Genomic DNA, 20,607 nt, shown 5'->3' on the forward strand with positions numbered 1-20,607 from the left:
TACTGTTTTAGTTAATAAATTAAATTATTAGATCTCTTTGCAACCATGCATTTAATTTTGATCAACAAATTCTTAATGAGTTTAAAATATTTAAAAGTTATTTCCGAGCCTTTGCTATGATGAACAAGATACTTGACTTTTTCTGTGATTGAGAATATCACAAATACTTTGCATTTGAGTATTATAATTGCATTTTACACTTTGAAAAATGGTAAACGATATTGATAGCTTTGCAAATATGTGATTCAAACCTTAAATTAGTAATTTATCTCATAATTTAAATGTGTTTTCTTAATGTGAATTTCTATACTTTTTAGCGTTTGAAAAGGACTTTTATTTTGGTCTGGAGATGTGACGTCATAAGGTTGCGCCGCGCGCTCCTCCTGCGTCTGTGATTCGGGTGAAGAAAGGTTTGTTTTTAACCATTTACAGTGTTTAAAACCAATATAAACCGTTCAGAAAGTTTTATAGAGATCTGTGAAATTAATTATTACGGATTGTAGCAGTGTAATAATGTAATAAATAACATAAATGAACGTTTTGTGAGTAAAGTGCATCCATGCATTTGCAACAGTATGTGCGTCTCATTTCTTCCATCAATAGTTCAATCAAAACATTCACCGCGCTCTCCCATCTAATTAGGTGCTGAGACCTATACTGTATATTAGAACAAAAATGCAAAAAAGGTCTGCACTCTAAAAATACTTCATTTTTTACAAACAGGAGATAAAGACACTGACAAAGGCAAACAGCCGAAACGTATATAATCTTTATCTCCTGTTTGTAAATAAAGTATTTTTAGAGTGCAGATCTTTTTTGCATTTTTCCATCAATACTTGGCAGCAACGAACTGGTTTTATTGTTTGGAGAAACTGAGCTTTTTGAAAATCCGAGTTAATTGAACCAATATGTTTTTGCACATTCAGTGATTCGAATCGCCGCGCGCTGACGATGCTCGTCAAATCAGTGTAAACATGTAAAACAAACGTGGAATGACAACTTTAACAAGCCAACTGCAAATGTTGTTGAATCTATTAAATATAATCTACAGATCATTCAGTAATATTAAACTAAATGTAAAGTGTTTGTAAAATGTGTGTTCTTTTATTAATTTGTTGTGCTAGTTTGTTGTTGTTGTTCAGTCCATGAACTCTTGCTCTGACTGACTCTTACCAGTGAACTGGGGCCCGTTCTTCGTACGTTGCTAACTCAGTTAGCTGGATTTGATTGTTGGCGATTTGGCATGATCTTGGATTGTTTGGTTCTTCGACGCTCATCCTGGACATGCTGTCATAGCAACAGGTGCGCAAGCTTAAACCTGCTTGTGAGCAGGCTTATTTCATGATAACAGGATTAGACTGCGGCTTCATAAGCGGAGTTGATACGGGAAGTCCAGCGCAGCGCGATAGTGCACTTTCTGAGATATATATTTTTTCTCGTGACTCGTGAGATTGTCGTTTACATTATTAATTTGTTGTAAACGCACATTTATTTTCGACTTGTCGGAGTCGGGACAAAAACTGTTTGCATTGCCCTAAGATTATTTGCCAGTGGCTCTTTCCTTTACTCTATTGGAGATGCGGAGAACTTGATGGAAAGTGCTGTCTGTTGTGTCATTTGGAGTTTAAAAAACAGTTTTAGGTTTTTTAGTGGCATTTCCAAGCCACTTAAGACCCAATGTTGTTTTTAAAGCAGTTTTAAAAAAAATTTTTAGGCTATCATAATTTTTTATGAAGATCATGCAAACATGACCATGCCCATTACAGTGTCACTCAGGCTTCACTAACGTGATTGGTACCATAGACTATAGGCTAGACCATAGACTGCCATCAAGGCCTCAATGAAGGGGATTATGTGAACAGAAAGGGGGTTCACAATGTAAATGTGCAGCCCAGTTACTACTGTGATTCTTAATATTCCAGATTAGTAATATTATATCAAATTAAAAAAGGCAGTTGACTAAAATCTTCCATATCACAAATGTGAAAGCAAAATGGCCAGGATCTGTGCATGACTTAAGAATTTTCAGAGATTCACATTTATGCACATTATTTGAAAGTGGTAAGGAAAGTTCCACAATTAAATATCAAGCTCACTGTATTACATACACTTATGCTGATCCTAACAGAACTGCATTTTTTCATAGGTGATTATGACATGTTCCTGCCTGCAGACAGGTGTTTTATGACCCCATTCCCTGACCCAAACCAGTTACAATGCAGCTCTAGCCAGGACAAGGGCACACAATGAAATTAACTTTGGCTAACTAAAGGGACGTTTACAGTGTCGGAAAAGTCTGAGGGTTTCACACCTGACAGGGCCTGTGACATTGTTGCATATTACACAACATTGCAAAAAAAACACTTTTCATTAAATGTTTAATAAAAGACAAATATACTTAGTTCCTTGAGTTTTATTTCAATTGTTCTTTGTAAAGATAAGCCAGTGGTCAAGTGCCTGCAACAAGAGATATTAGACACATGCCTCATGCAACAAATAAAAAGGAAAAGTTGGCTATCCACTGCCCACCTGTAGGCCTATGTCTCCTCTGTCTGTGCAGACTCTTCTGTAGGCCTTTCTGTAGATGTGGAATCCTGCAACTTATATTGCAGCCATAAAGCACACAAGTATAAATTAAGTAAAGTTATTTATGCATTTGCAGGTAGGCTAGTTCCTCCATATGACAGTTATCTGAGAGGGTTTATTCACTGTCCAGTACAATGGAAACAAATGGACATTACTAAGTCTTATACTTTCTTTCCTTTGGAAAGTTAGAAAATGTCCACTTACTGCACATATTTCAGCCACCACTTTCTTGGGAACAGATACAAGTGTTTGTGTATTATGTAAAAGTGAACAAAAGAGGAAAACACAATGTCATTACAATGAACTACACTCGGGAAAAATGTGATCAATAACTCATGGCAAAATATTCACATTAACAAGTTTATCAGTTTTCACTTTCACAAGTCAAAATTCATCATTACTCAAGATTTAAAAGTTGAAATGACTATACGGCCTTAATTTAATGCAGCAACAATTATTACAGTGTAGGCTACTAAGATCTTTTCTTCTTCTTTTTTCTCAGCCTTTTTCTTGGTTGCTTTTATGAACAGACAACCATTTATTTAACACTGCCTTTTATAAAAGAGACTATAATATAACTAAAAATTACCATTATGTAGAATATTTTTGTACTTCACTTTTATTTGTTCCCATGTTCTAGTGTGGTGACTCTGACATTACAATGAACAAAGTAATTATGCAATTATTAAAATACAAATATATAGGCTAACAAGTGATAACAACATCTAACATGGCCACTTCTAACGGATTTAAATTGTCTGCTACTTTTTACCAGCCCTCTCTCCTGGCTTTTGCAGACTTTGAGGTGTTCCCTGGCGTTTTGATTAAACATTAAAATTCCGAATAAACTTCGACTATTAGTTCTTGCTCTGCTGAGGAGAAAAACTGAGCACGCTCTTTGGCCACGCTGAGCAGCCAATAGCAGCGTTGCTGATCAATGTTTCTACTATCGATACATAATCCCCTTTTAACCCAGCGCATGAACGCGCAATTATCTCAGATAACTCAATCCAGCGATACTAATCCTATCCGGCAAGTGTGTTCGAATAACCTAATTAGCCAGATCATGATTAGCACGATGATATCATCTTGGATGTGTAATTTGATCTCGGATGTTTTAAGCAACGTACAAAGAACGGGCCCCTGAACTGAGCTGAGTGAGACCGTTCAGAGATTTAGTTTGGATTTATTTTTCTGTCTGTTAATTATTCTCATCTTAAACATTACAGATTGTCCAAATACAGATAAAAACGTATGGTTAAGCGACTGAGATCCACGTGACACACTATTATAAAGATGGCGTTTATTAAAGAGGAGAGTGAAGACATGAAGATTGTAAAAGAAGAAACATTCAGTGTGAAACAAGAAGATACTGAGGAGCAAACAGGTTGGTTTCATTCTCAAAGCTGAAATCAGTAATTTGATCCTTATTAAAGGGATGGTTCTGAGTAAAATCAACCTAGGGTCCTTTGCACCATGATAATAATGTTTAATGTTGATTCAATATTATTCTTAATAAAAAAAATTGTCGGCTTTTTAACAAACTCCTAGAACTTTTATTAACAAAATTAATAAGACTGATGATGATATGGTATACCATATGGCTTCACATAGTCAGCATAGTCCAAAAACATTGATTAATTTAGGAAAGAAACAAGTTGCGGAAACTGGCCTTTGATGCTCATATTTGCCTCTAGACACAGAAGGATTGCATTGGCGTTTGATTGAAATGTAACATCTATGCAAAATAATCCTTGAAACATTTCTCATTCCAGTTTCGAATAGCCTATGTGATTTTGTTTTGTCAACAATAAGCATAAACATTCTGCATTTCCATTTTGTAGTGTGGATCATACATTGCAACATTTAAACTGATTCTCGTGTTTAAGAATCTGTTATGCTATATATATAAAATACAGTTGCACATGGAGCCCAACCAATTCAAGATATCCGCAGGAAGATGAGTGAAAAGCTGAAAAGCTATTTAGAATTATTATTATAATTTTTTTTCAAATATTGTTTATCATGCATAAATAGCTTCTTTTAAAAAAAATTTTTTATGAATGAACAGTTACGCTAATAGTTAGATGACTTAGGTGATTCTTATGGGGGGGGATTTTTAATTTGAGGGGGGAGTTTAGACTTTTTTTTTGCTCACTCATCGCATTTTTACAATGGGGTAATTTTGTTCTTAAGAATTTACACAACACAAGGAAGCTTGATTTCAATCTTTGAATTAAATTGAAAAAAGTAGCACAAATAAATACAATAGAATAAAGATACCAATAAAGAGAAATAAAGAGAGAAGTTTTTGCTTAGGTCTAACACTAGTATTCAGAAATACAGAGACTGAATAAAGTAATCAAATGTAAAATAACACTGGGTAGTATTTTAGTCCTGACTAAATTAAATACAAAGGCTATTAATCCTGATTCCTTAAAATCAAAGCCATGTTTTGTTGTTTTGACAACCAAATGAATGACAATGACAATTTGTGCACGGATCCTGTGTTCATTATGGTCACATGCGATTTATGCTTATTTAAGACATAATTGACTGTGTTTGGAGGATACTCACCAAGACCAAAAATTGACATAATTTTCGCATGTTTTTGACTGTTAAAGCGTTATAATCCACGAAAAATTACTTTTGGTTACTCTAGAACTAGAGTTTAAGAAACTTGCTCTATTTGTTTATGATTAATTTAGAGAAATTACACCGCCATCTTACTCCAACGAAAGTGACTTGAACGCACATGCCGTCATAAACACGACTTCCCTTCCTCTGAACCAGGAGCTAAATTAGTTCCTCCAAAAGGAGTTCATAGAACTAAAATCGTTCCTAGTTCCTGCGGTGCGAACACGCCAAAAACTGGGAACTTCTGCGAATAGTTCTAGGAACTATGAAAGGGTTTCTCCGGTGCGAAAACCCCTCAGCGTTTGGGAATAAGGTCTCTAGTGTTCCACTATCCTGCTGCGCAGCAATAACTAAAGATTCCAGACAATGCCTTCGAATATGCTTTAATCACGGCTGGAGGACCTCAGACATATTTCAGAGAGAATCTCACCAGCAACAAGAAAATAGCAAAGGTGACATGATTCATTACATAATTTTTCTCCAATATGATAGGTTCTTATACCTATCATACCTACAGTATATGAGGTCTGCTTATAATGTTATCAATAATTAATGTTATTAATAAGCTATTTTCTATCCTGTTTTTGAACCTCTCTTCCAAACACTTTTGGAATGCCGCCTATCAAAAGTAAACGGATTTACAGGAAAAGGTTTTGCATATTAAAATAATCTTTTAACGTTGACCGCCATTAGGCTACACCTGTGGAATTATTTTGAAAACTTCCGATGTTGAATAATATCTCGTTACATAGTGGAAATATTAGCCAACATTGTGAAACATTTATGCGTATTACATATGCTTTATATGCCTTGGTTGTGGAAAATATTTTAGTGTAAATATAATTATGAATGAATTTACCATTATTTGCAAACTATCGTTGATCCTTTTCGATAAAGTGAAAAACAGATATTTTGTCAGTCGTGTTTTAAATAAAATGAAACGTGATGTAATGTCTCACTGATGACAAAACGTCGCTCACTGAAGCTTTTATTCAGTATTACAGCAAATGCTTCGATCAAAACAATAACTAAAGCAGTGTTCACTACGTTCTCCCGTATCCAGGAATTCCCTGCATTAACCTCATAAATGCTGAAGCAAAGGATATAACAGCAAATCACATCTATTCAGTTTGACTGCGGCACTATTGTAGGCTATAAATAATCAGTATTGTTCCACAATTGTACACAGTTTTTTGCAGATTGTTGAACCTCTGTCCATCTTTACTTCTGAGACACTCTGCCTCTCTAAGTTTACGTTCACACTGTCAGTCCAAATCTGATTATTTGTGTATCCAATTGGAATGATCTAAAATGATTGACGTCCACATTGTGTATCGCAACATCCGATTTCCCAACCGACATCCCAACTTTTTTGATATTGGGGTTGTATATCAAACGATCTGTAACAGACAAAGCAAGTGACACATGGTTAAACATTGTTACTCACACTTGTGTGTTGCGACATTGCTGTCTGATCCAATATAGTCTGCATCATCTTTTCAGTCTCTTTAAAAAGCTTGCATTCAGGCCTGGACTTTGACTGGGCCTTTATTCTTTTCTTTTTCAGCCGTTCTGTCGTAGATTTGCTGGTGTGATTGGGATAAATCGGTCTCATTCACCAAGCATGCGTACGCACAAATTGGGTTGGGTATCGTTTTTTTTTTTTTTTACACCGGTGCCAAAACGATACTTTTAAACCGGTACCGGTGCCTGAACCGATACTTAAAAAATTAAAAAGAGAGAGAGCCTCAAAACGATGGTGAATGACATTAAAGAACTTTTTTTTTTTTTTTTAAAGAAAAGAAAAATTCTTAATTTAATATATTACAATTTTAGAGTAAAAATATAAATATAAGTAGTCTAAATACAAAACACATCAAATTTGCATAACAAATTCACAATAAAACCTAAGCCACCGAACCCAAATACAATAATTTAACGCTAAATAACACTACAGTGCTAATAACAGCAAAGTAGTCTGTATTCTTGGTATGCTACAAACCAGCTTTAAATTTCAGCAATTCTTTACACATGTTTTGCCTTCTCTGGCCAAATACGACAACTCTCCTGACTTATTGCATGTCCTGCACAAGGTGAGCGTTATTTTAGAACGCATCACCTTAAATGCCGTGACACGAAACCCCTCGTGGAAGAAGAACGCCATCATGTTTACAACTGTGACAATGAGCGCTCGTCAGGATCAACTGAATGCTGGATTTTCAAAAAGTACGTGAGGTTCTCTATTGTTGCAGTAAACTTGCACAATGTTCTTGAATCAATAATTTATTAGATGTACGCCGATCTGTTATTGTATGGACATCGACATTTTCACACTAAACATGACGCGGAACAAATAACAAACTGTGATTGGTTGCGTTATGTCAGTCAGTCCTTGGCTGATATTCTTATTCTTAAATACATGTAAGTGAATGTGTTTTGTCATTTAAGAAACCTTTATAATGATCATGATTCATGTTAGTTGATCTATAACGCACAATGAGCGCCATTACGCACTGCAGTTCAGAGAATTGTATCTTGCCACCTTGCTACCTTGATCCCCTCCCATCTCCTCTGCTTAAAACTCACACTAACTCTATCAGTTCCCTAAACATGTCCGTAGAGACAGGCTATGTTCCCACCTCCCTCAAATCTGCTCTCATCAAACCCCTCCTCAAAAAACCCACCCTGGACCCTACACCACTGTCGAATTACAGACCAATTTCTAATCTCCCATTCATCTCCAAACTCCTGGAAAAAGTTGTTTCCACCCAGCTCCATAATCATCTCAAATCCAACAGGCTATATGAGAAATTTCAATCTGGTTTTCGTCCCTCCTATAGCACAGAAACAGCTCTTATCAGAGTCACCAGCGATTTGCTGATGGCTTCTGATTCCGGTTCCACATCCCTCCTCATTTTTCTCGACCTCTCTGCTGCGTTTGACACTGTAGACCATCACATTCTCCTGCACCGACTTCAACACTACACAGGTCTCTCTGGTACTGCCCTGAAATGGTTTCACTCCTATCTCACTGATAGAACCGAGTATGTAGCTCTGGGGGATGTAAAATCCAGACCCCACACTGTCACTTGTGGGGTCCCCCAGGGCTCCGTACTCGGTCCAACCCTCTTCACCATTTACATGCTCCCCTTGGGTCGTGTCGTCGGCAGGCATGGAGTTAATTTCCATTGCTATGCTGACGACTCACAACTCTACCTTCAAGTCACTCCCTCTAGCTCCCCCTCCCACGGCTGCCCGCCTTAGTTCCTGCCTGGAGGAGATAAAGGCGTGGATGAGTCAAAACTTCCTGCAGCTGAATGGCTCCAAAACAGAGGCCATTCAAACTGGAACCGTTCATCAACTCCGCTCCTCTCCAATCACCACTGTTTCACTTTTTGGACACACCACTCCCCTCTCTTCCTCTGTTACTAACCTAGGGGTAAAATTTGACCCCCACCTTTCCTTCGACAGTCATGTCACCTCTATCTGCAAAACTGCATTCTTTCACCTACGCAATATTTCCAAACTGCGCCCCTCCCTCTCCCTTTCTGAAGCTCGTCCATGCTTTTGTCTCCTCCAGGCTGGACTACTGTAATGCACTCCTCATCGGGATTCCTGGCAGGAGCCTTCAAAAGCTCCAGTATGTTCAGAACAGCGCTGCCAGGGTCCTGATGGGGGTGCGAAAACATGAGCACATCACCCCCATCCTCCGTTCACTGCACTGGCTCCCCATTCAGTCCCGCATAGAATATAAGGTCCTCCTTCAGACCCATCACTGTCTGCACGGTGCGGCCCCCACTTACCTCACTGAGTTGCTCACACCAAATTCATCAACCAGAACCCGGTCAGGCCAACAGCACTGTTTGGTCATGCCCAGGACACGGCTCAAAACAATGGGCGACAGGGCCTTTCAAGTCGCTGCTCCCTGCCTGTGGAATGCCCTTCCAGACCATCTCAGGGCCCCGCAGACAGTGGACACATTCAAAAAAGGACTAAAAACCCACCTTTTTACACAGGCTTATTTTAACAGCTAATGCTTGTTTTTAGTCCCGTCTTTTAACATGTTGTGTTTTTATTGTATACTGTATTGTTTTTAATTATGTTCTACTGTAGCACTTTGAGATTTGGTGTCAAATGTAAAGTGCTTTACAAATAAAATGTATTATTATTATTATTATTATCATCTGTCAGTCTACAACACGTCAGTTCATCAAATTGAAGGTGAAGTGTGAGAAGAATCAAGTCAATTTAATGTTGAATAAATGTTGTTTTGCTAGTACTTTTGTGTATTTAAATGTCTGAAACCTAAAATAAACCTTATGTGGTTGAAAACACTGAATAGTTGTGATATAATATGACAGCGCTGAGAGCGTCACGCGATCCGAACATTAAGCACACTAGTGCTCGCTCAGTTGGGGATATTTTGGAGATATTTAATTTAATTTTTTATCAATCAATAAATTCCACTTGAAACAAACCTTGTTGTATTATTTTAATTTAATACTGTGAAGCTGCTTTGATACAATCTGTATTGTGAAAAGCGCTATACAAATATACTTGACTTGACTTGACTAGTGTGAACGATGAAAAACGCATCAAAGGGTTAACTAGCGATCACATGCGGTGATGATGTTTCTTGCGTCCGTTTCGGAGAACCAGAGGGCAAATATTTCAACAGAGAACTGAGGCATTTAAGTGGCAGCGAAATCTGCGTTTTGATTCGGTCCGGTTACATACCGGTTACTTAGGTACCGGTTCCATATCGGTTCCCGGTTTCAGTACCCAACCCTATTCAAAAGTAAGAGTCGACTCTGAGTCAATGAAATTAATTGTTTTTCAAACGAGTCATAAGCCGTTTCGTTGTGACGTCAAGACGAAACATCAGCATATTGCCCGCCCACTTTTTGTGCGCGCAGACACCAGGGAAAACTTGAACCTCAAACCTGCAGCTGATTCCTTTGGATACTGGACAGCATCATGTCGAGAAGAAGCTGTGCTCTACAATGTGAAGGTAAAGCCAGTTTTTTCCACTGCCCAAGGACGACCATGTGAAGAATCAGTGGTTAAAATTCATCTTTACATGACATCACAGCAGTATAATCCTAAACTTTTGCTGTGTTCCCTTTATTTCACTGACGGCTGCTTCTCAAATCTCGGAGTTCAATGCAGGATTCACAAACCGCTTGCTCTTGAAAGATGGTGTTCAAAATACTTCGTTTTGAGTTTTATATTGAGTAGGTCTCCTGCTAACTAGCTAACTCATGTTATTACTGTCTTACTTAAATACTTCTGCTAATCAGTTTGTGGGCCACTATTACCTATAACTGTGTCTATTAATGCAGATTGTCTGTCATTCTCACTACTTTGAGGAAAGGTTAAGCATGGAGCAAGATTTGTTTTACCAACGTTTATGTTACATCAGTCATTCACGCTAGAGCTCGGCTAATGTATACATTGCATACATGCACTGTTATTGATACAGTTTCCACGTGTTCACCGCAATATATAAAAAAAATACTCGGTATATAAATTAGTACAAGTAAAATTATTTGTTTGTTTGTTGATGGACATGCAGTTGTTAATGCTTAGGCCTGTCGTAATAATCAATATATTGACTTCTCGCACAATATATGTTGTTGTCATTTGAAAGTGTGTAGGCCTACTTGCATTATTATGCTGTTATATTATGATTTATATTCAGTGGCATAAAATGATTTTAAAATGGCAATTATATTGTTTATCGCAATTATTTCTGGGACAATATATCGCACAACAAAAAGTAGTTATCGTGACAGGCCTAATAATGCTGATGGTGAGGAATTACAGTTGCAACATCTCATAATGTACCTCAAACTGAGTAGTGTATCAGTGAGAAACGCCCTGCTCGAGTCGTCCTTGCGATGGAGGTTTGGGTTGAATAACTAGTTCTTCCAGTGTTTCATCATCGCGCTCGCATTGATATGGTAAAATCAACGTCATTGTTAGTTACTGTGTTTAGTTTACGGTGTAGGAAGCCTCAGGACAGCTGACGTTGTTATGGCAATGGGTGTTTTTGTTTTCGACGCGGTAAACCAATCACAACAGACTGAGCTGTCTAGCCAATCAGAGCAGAGTAGCTTGCAGAAAGGCGGGATTTAGAGGGATTGATTCATCTCACGAGTCGTTTGAGAATCATTGAAAATGTGGTGATGTGCAATATTATGAGGAAATTAAACAGTTTTTTGACCTTTGATCAGTGATGGGAATAACGGCGTCATAAATAAACGGCGTTACTAACGGCGTTATTTTTTTCAGTAACGAGTAATCTAACTAATTACTGCTTCCTCCATTACAACGCCGTTACCGTTACTGTCAATAAAAATGCGGCGTTACTTTAATTGAGCTCACTGAAGTGGTTTTCATCCGAGTAGGCTCTCTCTCAGCCATAGGAGCTGCAATGTTTTTTCTCTGGTGTTGTGAGTGTTTATGAGGCGCGGGACTCGACAAAAGCGAGGCGAATGCCGCGAGCGTGCTCGACAGTGCGCGAGAGAGACCGAGTGTGTCCGAGAACGCGCTCGACAGTGCACGAGAGAGACCGAGTGTGTCCGAGAACGCGCTCGACAGTGCGCGAGAGAGACCGAGTGTGTCCGAGAACGCGCTCGACAGTGCGCGAGAGAGACCGAGTGTGTCCGAGAACGCGCTTGACAGTGCGCGACAGAGACCGAATGTGTCCGAGCATAAATACTTTATTTATAAATAAATTACACATATCAGCATTTGAATAATCTCTGTAGCATATTGGTATCATATGCAATGTTTTAATTAGTTTATATAACATAAACTCCAAAATAACCTGCAGGGAACGTTCAAACATATTTGTTTGACGGTTATGAGCATGTGCGGCAAACACGACTAGAATTTGGCTAAAATAACCTCTGCTAATGACGTTCTCTGTAGGTTATAAAAATAAACCCCCAAAAGATTATATTGTATTATTATTATTTATGTTGATACATTGTTCAGTATTATATTGAAAGCACTTTTTGTTAAACTTACTATTGTGAGGAAGAAAATACTTCAAGTAGGCTATACAGAATGTCTACCAGTTGTAAAGGTGTGTGAGTTTTATCATTTTAATTATATGCACGAGTGTATGTGTATGTATATTTTTATTAGGCTACTATTTATTTATTTTTGGTACATTTCTTAAGAAGGATAATTTATTTTTAGACTTATTTGTTGGCCAGTTGTGGTCTGTGCAATAAATATTAAAAGTTCTAAACCATCTATTGTTTTATTGTTGCACTATAGTAATGATACTATTTTAATATTTAAGTTAATAGGTGTCTCTCACATTGTCCCACAGCAACATTAAAATAGTGTAGATTAGTGTACAATGTTTTATAATAATAAGATGTTCTATTTAGTGTCAATTTCATTCATTTAACATTTCATATTGGGGGTATCCAAGAAATTTCTTATATTTAAACTTTTTTTATTTTTTTTTAAGTAACGCAATAGTTACTTTCCCTAGTAATTAGTTACTTTTGTAATGATGTAATTCAGTTACTAACGCAGTTACTTTTTGGGAGAAGTAACTAGTAACTATAACTAATTACTTTTTTTAAGTAACTTGCCCAACACTGCCTTTGATGCATGTAAACCTGTTGTAGGAAACTATAAAAAATGGTATAGTCACTTGAGTAAAAGTAAAAAGGTATCTAATGAAAAAACTACTCAAGTAGCTAGTTACTAGTTACTCCGGATCATATATACAGTCGTGCTCAGAATTAATCATACCCCTGGTAAATATGATCAAAAATGGCAGTAAAAAATAAATCTGCATCGTTTATCCTTTTGATCTTTCATTAAAAAAATTGACAAAATCCTAACCTTTCATTTAAGTAAAATAATTGAAAGTGGGGGGGAAATCACATTATGAAAGAAATGTTTTTCTCCAAAACACGTTGGCCACAATTATTGATACCCTTTTATTAAATACATTTTTGCAATCTCCTTTTGCCAAGATAACTACTCTGAGTCTTCTACTATAATGCCTGATGAGTTTGGAGAACACCTGACAAGAGATCAGAGACCATTCCTCCATACAGAATCTCTCCAGATCCTTCAGATTCCCAGATCCATGTTGGTGCTTCTTCTCTTCTCTTCAGTTCACTCCACTCATCAGGTCAGGGAACTGGGACGGTCATGGCAGAAGCTTCATTTTGTGCTCCCTAACACATTTTTGTGTTGATTTTGATGTTTGTTTTGGATCGTTGTCCTGATGGAAGATCCAACCACGGCCCATTATAAGATTTCTAGCAGAAGGCGTCAGGTTTTGATTTTTTATCTGTTGATATTTGATAGAATCCACGATGCCATTTATCTGAGTCCAGGTCCTCCAGCTGAAAAATATGCCCACAACATTAAAGATCCAATGGTATATTAAATTGTACACATGGGGTACTTTTTATCCTTGTGTGCACCAAACCCATCTAGCGTGTTTGCTGCCAAAAAGCTATTTTTTTAGTTTCATCTGACCACAGAACCCTGTGCCGTTTGAAGTTCCAGTCGTGTCTGACAACTGAATATGCTGGAGTTTGTTTTTGGAGGAGCGAGGAGCATTTTTCTTGAAAACCTCCCAAACAACATGTGGGGATGTAGGGGTTGTTTGATTTTTTTTTTAATAGGCTTTCTGACCCCAAGACTCAACTAATCTCTGCAATTCTCCATCTGTGATTATTGAAGAGTCTTTGGCCACTCAAACTTTCATCCTCACCGTCTATTAAGACAATATAGACACGCGTCCTCTTCCTGGCAGATTCGTAACATCTTTAGTTGATTATAACTTCTTAATTTTTGCCCTGATGGTCAAAATGGGGATTTTCAATTCTTTAGCTATTTTCTTTAAAAGCTATTACAATTCTACAGCCACTTTCTATTTTGTGATGCTCAACAATATTTTGCTGCACATCAGAACTATATTCTTTGGTTTTACCCATTGTGATGGATGATTAAGGGAATTTGGCCTTTGTGTTTCCTCATATATAAACTCCTGTGAAACAAGAAGTCATAGCTGGACAATTTCATGTTCCTAGTCACCCTGGTGTGCTAAAAAAAAGGTAAATATTAATGGGAATATACTAAGATAAAATAAGATATTTTACTCATAAAAAATTCTAGGGGTATCAGTAATTGTGGCCAACGTGTTTTGGAGAAAAACATTTATTTCATAGTGTGATTTCCCCCCCACTTTCAATTCTTTTACTTCAATGAAAGGTTAGATTTTTGCCAATTTTTTGAATGAAAGATCAAAAGGATAAACGATGCAGATTTATTTTTTACAGCCATTTTTTATCATATTTACCAGGGGTATGATTAATTCTGAGCACGACTGTGTATATATATATATATATATAACGCAAACTCATTTTAACACCGTAAAAAAATTTTCCGTGAGATTAACGTTATTTTTGGACTAGCAAACTTTGTCGTTTTTTTTCACATGCTGTTGCAACAACTAGTAACATTAGAAAAACTACAACACCACACCGAATCTAGCTAGACCGAAAACAAAACAACAGGCACGCTGTACACACTCGGCACCGAAACTCCCGCTTCACTGCTGCCCACGCGACACTCCTCATTGACGCTCACCATGACGCGCTGCTCCTGCTCCCGATGTGAATGAACTCATTGATTAACATGTAACTTGCGGCGGAAAAAATATGCGCTGCTCACGCGCCGCTGACGACTACTGAACATCTGAACACAAACAACGATCAAATGCACATTGACGGATCTTCTTTCTGTTCTCCAAAATGTAATCAAATGTTTATTTCTGCAGGCACGTGTAAACTGGTTAACTGTGTCTAAGCAAAGGTGTTCGTTTTCAAGACGAATAGGTCGCCGCCACTGCGCAATACCCACAAATTACCACGGGTTGGCTGGTGTTCATTTCATACTCTGGGAACAATGGTAGCTTATTTAATGTATAAGCTGGTAATGTCATACTTTGTAGTAGTGGAATTGTGGCGTAATAATCTGTTTGGTTGTAAAATGTATTACCTGTATGGAATGAAATCGAATGTAGCTCAACCTGTGTAGCTCTACCGTTCACAGACAGCATATGCAGATGTTCAAATAATAAAGATCTTCATTGCTGCAAAACAATAGGATGCTTTTGCAGATTTGCTTTTAATTGACTGTAGGTCCACGGCCATTTCATCCAACACTCTTGATGTTCTTAAATTTCCTGTTACGCTTCAGATGATTCAGTGCGTGCAGGGAACTGAACAAATAATTCAAACTGATTCGCAAACCAATTTAGACAGTTTTGCCAACTTCTTTGAACAGAATCGACTCAAAACAGTGATTCATTTGTGAATGGGGCATCGCTCATGCCCCAGAAAAAAAGACCGCTTGCTTGGAATAAACGACGCGTTTCTTAACATGTATTGCATTAAAATAAATTAATGGGAGGAACATCGCCCAGCGTAACAAAGTAAAAGCACAGTTTTTTATTAGAAATGTGCTCGAGTTAAAGTAAAAGTACCAACATTTAAATCTTCTCTTAAAAGTAAAAATTTCCCCAAAAATACTCAAGTAAATGTTCTTTGCTACCCATCTCTGGTTGTATTATATAATCCATTAATCCATATATACAATTTTAAAATAATACAATTTAATTGAATCTTAAATACATTCCATCATATACAGTTAAAGACAAGGAAAAGCTGTGTTATTGTTTCAGATTGTGAGGTTTCTCTGAATGACATAGATATATGCGTATGTACAGCTGGCTATTGAGAGGTAATCTAAGGTAATGGTAATCTGTAATATGTTTCTGTATAAAAGGTGTTTATTGTGAGAACTGGTGAGAATGGCACACTTGGCATTGCTCGAGCATCGGGCGAGAGCGCGTCTGCAACAAGCTGCAAGTTTCACGAGCGTGACGAAACGCTATAAGGAAAGCGTGTGCTGATAGAAAGCCCTTATGGAAATGGTTTGGGCGTGTTTTATGCAAATGACTAACCTTGTGCACGCGGCGCTCATTTAGAATACTCCAATTTCACTGACATCAGAGCGATGTTAAGAACAAATTCATGTACATACGAAGGTGTCGTGAATTAGGTAGAGATTTTTCGTGAGAAGTTCTCCTGTGCATACAAATACGAAATAATCCTCTCAGTTATTTGTGAATGAGAGCCAATGTCCTGTTGCATGAACTAATTTTAGCCAAGCTTTAACTGTCAGACAAATGGCCTCTGAATATGCAGAGGAGTTCATGGTAGACTCAATGGCTGCAAGATGCCCAGGTCCTGTGGCTGTAAAACAAGCCCAAAATCATCACCCTCAGTTGATATGCTGTGTTTGGGTTTTGACAGATTATGGCCAAACATCTCCACTTTGGTCTCTACAAAGTATTTTGAGTCTCTTTTGCAGTGATAAAAAAAACCTTGGGGGTTGAGCTGAAGCTGAAGAGTGAATGAATACGGATAAACTGAAGCGCTTTGTAATTCAACCAAACGCATCATTGTGAGATTATTTCGATATACAGTACAACAACATATTAAAGTCATACGATATGGCTCTATATCAGCACGGCTGTGATTACCTGCGTCACTTGGCCTGCCCATATATTAGATATTACAATATGTAATAATAATAATAAACAGTTGTTTGATGTCAAGTCAAATAAAAAATTACTGCAGAGATGCTCGAAAATGAGGCCGAGATATAAGCTAAGACAGTGAGATCATCAGGTTTAGATTACTAATAGAGCTTCGAATCATCTGAATAGCAGGAGGAGAAGTGATGTTATTGGCGATTCTATTACACGGAACGTGAAAATAGAGACACCAGCCACCATAGTCACATGTTTGCCGGGAGCCAGAGCGCCTGACATCAAAGCAAATTTAAAAGTGCTGGCTAATGCTAATCATAAATTCTCTAAGATTATTATTCACGTCGGTACTAATGATGTTCGATTCACCAGTCGGATATCACTAAAATTAACATTAAAGAGGTGTGTGAACTCGCAAGTACGATGTCAGGCACTGTAATTTGCTCTGGCCCCCTTCCTGTTCCCTGGAGTGATGAGATACTACTTAGACTGTCCTCACTCAGTGGCTGGCTGTCTAAGTGGTGTCCGCAAAATAATATAGAATTCATAGACAATTGGAACAGTTTTTGGGGCAGACCTGACCTGTTGAAAAGAGATGGTATTCATCCCTCCTGGGATGGTGCCAGTCTTCTCTCTAGTAATATGCCACATAGCCTTAGAGCTCAAACACAAATTGTGGCTCAGGTCAGGAAGCAGACAGACTGGCTAAACCGACCGTCTGCCAGCTGTCTCACATCACTGAGGTCAGATAAATCCCATCCCATAGAGCCTCTTTCACCTAGATATCATCATATAGAGACTGTGTCTGTTCCCCAATTTAGGAAATACAAACAACTCCCAAACCCATTTAAGAGTAAAAATGTAATTGATGTTCAACAAATAAAAAAATATATATAATACAAATGATAAAGCTTGGGTTGCTGAATATTCGATCCCTTACTTCAAAAGCACTTATTGTTAATGATATGATCACAGATTATAACCTAGATGTGCTGTGTTTGACAGAAACCTGGCTAAAACCAGACGATTACATTACTTTAAATGAGTCCACCCCCCAAGATTATTGTTATAAACATGAGCCTTGTCTGAAAGGCAAAGCTGGAGGTGTTGCTGTAATTTATAGTAATATCTTCAGAATTAGTGAGAAGTCTTGTTTCAAATATAATTCTTTTGAAGTATTGGTGCTTAATGTAACACTATCTAGTGTAAATGATAAATCACGTTTGAGATTTGTGCTGGCTACTGTATACAGGCCACCAGGGCACCATACAGACTTTATCGAAGAATTTGCTAATTTTCTATCAGAGTTAGTACTGGCTGCAGATAAAGTCCTAATTGTTGGTGATTTTAATATACACATAGATAATGAAAAAGATGCATTGGGATTGGCATTTAAAGACATTCTGAACTCTATTGGAGTTAGACACAACGTGTCAGGACCTACTCATTGTCGTAATCATACTCTAGATCTAATATTATCACATGGAATCAGTGTTGATGCCATTGAAATTCTGCAGCAGAGCAATGACATCTCAGATCATTATCTAGTCTCGTGTATACTTCATTTAGCCAAGGCTTCAAAGCCGACTCCCTGTTACAAATATGTTAGACCTATTACTTCTGCTACTAAAGATTGCTTTATTAATAACATTCCTGATCAGTTTCATTTCCTCAGCATCCCAGATAGCTTAGAAGAACTCCATATTGCGACAGGAACTTTTGACTGTCTCTTTTCCGGCACTTTAGACACAGTTGCTCCTTTGCACTCAAAAATATATGTAAATTACGTCATATGCTCTCAATGACAAATGCGGAATAATTAGTTCATGCGTTCATGACATCAAGGCTAGATTATTGTAATGCTCTTATGGGTGGTTGCCCTGCACGCTTAATAAATAAAATACAGCTGGTCCAAAACGCAGCAGCTAGATTTCTTACTAGAACCAGGAAGTATGACCATATTAGCCCGGTTCTATCAACACTGCATTGGCTCCCTATTAAACATTGTATACATTTTTTAATATTGCTGAATACTTACAAAGCACTAAATGGTTTAGTTCCCCAGTATTTGAGCGAGCTCTTAACGCGTTATAGTCCGGCCAGTTGATAATACCTAGAATATCAAAATCGACTGCTGGTGGTAGATCCTTTTCCCATTTAGCACCAAAACTCTGGAACAGTCTTCCTAACATTGTCCGGGAAGCAGACACACTCTGTCAGTTCAAATCTAGACTAAAAACACATCTCTTTGACCTAGCATACACATAACATATTATAAACTTCTATAATTCAATGTTAGGCTGCATAGGTCAGCCGGAACGGGGAACACTCCCCATAAATCCTGATGTACTCGTTACATCATAAGAAGAATGCCGTCTACGCTAATATTAGTCTCACTGCTTATTCCGAGGTTTACCGCAGTCCGCTGGATCCAGGCCGTATCCAGATCTGATGAAGGACCTGCGCCTGGACACGACAACAATGCAGTCCTGAAGTGTCAGCTAGTCTCTCCACTGTGAAGGCCCCCTTCTCCTTCCCTTTACCTCTGTACAGATAAAACGTAGTCAAAATAGATCCGGTTCACATGGCTACTCGGAAGCGATAAATAATTCTGCTAATGAGCGTGCCGGAGTGCGTTAAGGGTTTTCTGTTAAAACGGTGTCGTGTAAGCGGTCCCTAAGTTAATAACTAATGATCTTTGCAACGGAAGTGAATCGATCAGAACTAACTTTAGCTGGAAAATAACTTTATTCTAGAGCTGCTGTAAAGCCAAAACAATCTCTGTTACTTTAATTTCCTATTATTACGGTAAAGCTGCTTTGAAACAGTTCATATTGTTAAATGGTGACTTGACTTGACATGTTGTGTTAGGAATTTTAACTTTACCTTCCAGCAACGTTTGGACCATCATGATGGGTCATTCCAAACTTATAACAAACATCTGCTGCTTCCTCTGACAAAAATAATGCCAGTTTTCTTTCAATAAATCATTACATGGAACTACTGTGTGATGAGTTTTTGGTCTGATGGTTGAGCAGGGAGTTTGTTCTCTTTTCTTATTCCCTTGAAAGTTTTTGTGCCTTAACCCCTAGAAGATGTAGAAAATGGGAGATTGAGACCAGTCTATAAGTAAACAAATCTCCTGGGTCAAAGTTTTTGGGACATGTCTTAAAGAAAGTGAAGAGTTATTAATATTGAGAAGGGGTTCTCAAATAATAATAATAATAATTCATTACATTTATATAGCGCTTTTCTCGGCACTCAAATTGCTTTACATAGAAGGGGGGAATCTCCTCAACCACCACCAATGTGCAGCATCCACTTGGATGATGCGACGGCAGCCATATTGCGCCAGAACGCCCACCACACACCAGCTTACTGGTGGAGAGGAGACAGTGATGAAGCCAATCAGTAAATGAGGATGATTAGGAGGCCATGATGGACAGAGGCCACTGGGCAAATTTGGCCAGGATGCCGGGGTTACACCCCTACTCTTTCGAAAGACATCCTGGGATTTTTAATGACCACAGAGAGTCAGGACCTCGGTTTAACGTCTCATCCGAAGGACGGTGCTCTTTGACAGTATAGTGTCCCCATCACTTTACTGGGGCGTTAGGACCCACACAGACCACAGGGTGAGCAGATGTATCATCTGTAACACCTATTTCAGTAGCTTAGTGGGTATAGGATTTTGTGTATGTTGGTATTGATGCTTTAGTTTGTGTCTGTTGCTTTGTGCCATTAAACTTGGAATATTTTTGTTTATTTATTTTTTCTTA

At 38.0% G+C, this 20,607-nt stretch overlaps 1 protein-coding gene and 1 long non-coding RNA gene across 4 annotated transcripts in view; one reads left to right on the forward strand and one right to left on the reverse strand.

Annotated features, from left to right (window-relative positions):
• The first annotated feature begins 353 nt into the window (after nucleotides 1-353).
• The window catches only part of LOC309497647 (uncharacterized protein), a 28,055-nt gene continuing 7,801 nt past the window's right edge, over nucleotides 354-20,607 (forward strand). The window contains exons 1-3 of one of the 3 annotated variants that reach the window (XM_082167942.1): nucleotides 354-410; nucleotides 1,177-1,302; nucleotides 3,816-3,973. In XM_082167942.1, coding sequence (XP_082024068.1) covers nucleotides 3,883-3,973 — 91 coding nt within the window. In that variant the 5' untranslated portion in view covers nucleotides 354-410; nucleotides 1,177-1,302; nucleotides 3,816-3,882. The other 2 variants (XM_082167943.1, XM_082167944.1) reach the window with 2 other exon arrangements.
• On the reverse strand, nucleotides 13,873-20,601 carry LOC309497715. The gene is made up of 2 exons (XR_014205675.1): nucleotides 15,323-20,601; nucleotides 13,873-15,074 (listed from the first exon to the last, which is right to left on the reverse strand). It is a non-coding gene; the product is annotated as an uncharacterized lncRNA (long non-coding RNA).

Source organism: Leuciscus leuciscus, assembly GCF_965113295.1.
Source record: "Leuciscus leuciscus genome assembly, chromosome: 4".
NCBI classification, from domain to species: Eukaryota; Metazoa; Chordata; class Actinopteri; order Cypriniformes; family Leuciscidae; genus Leuciscus; species Leuciscus leuciscus.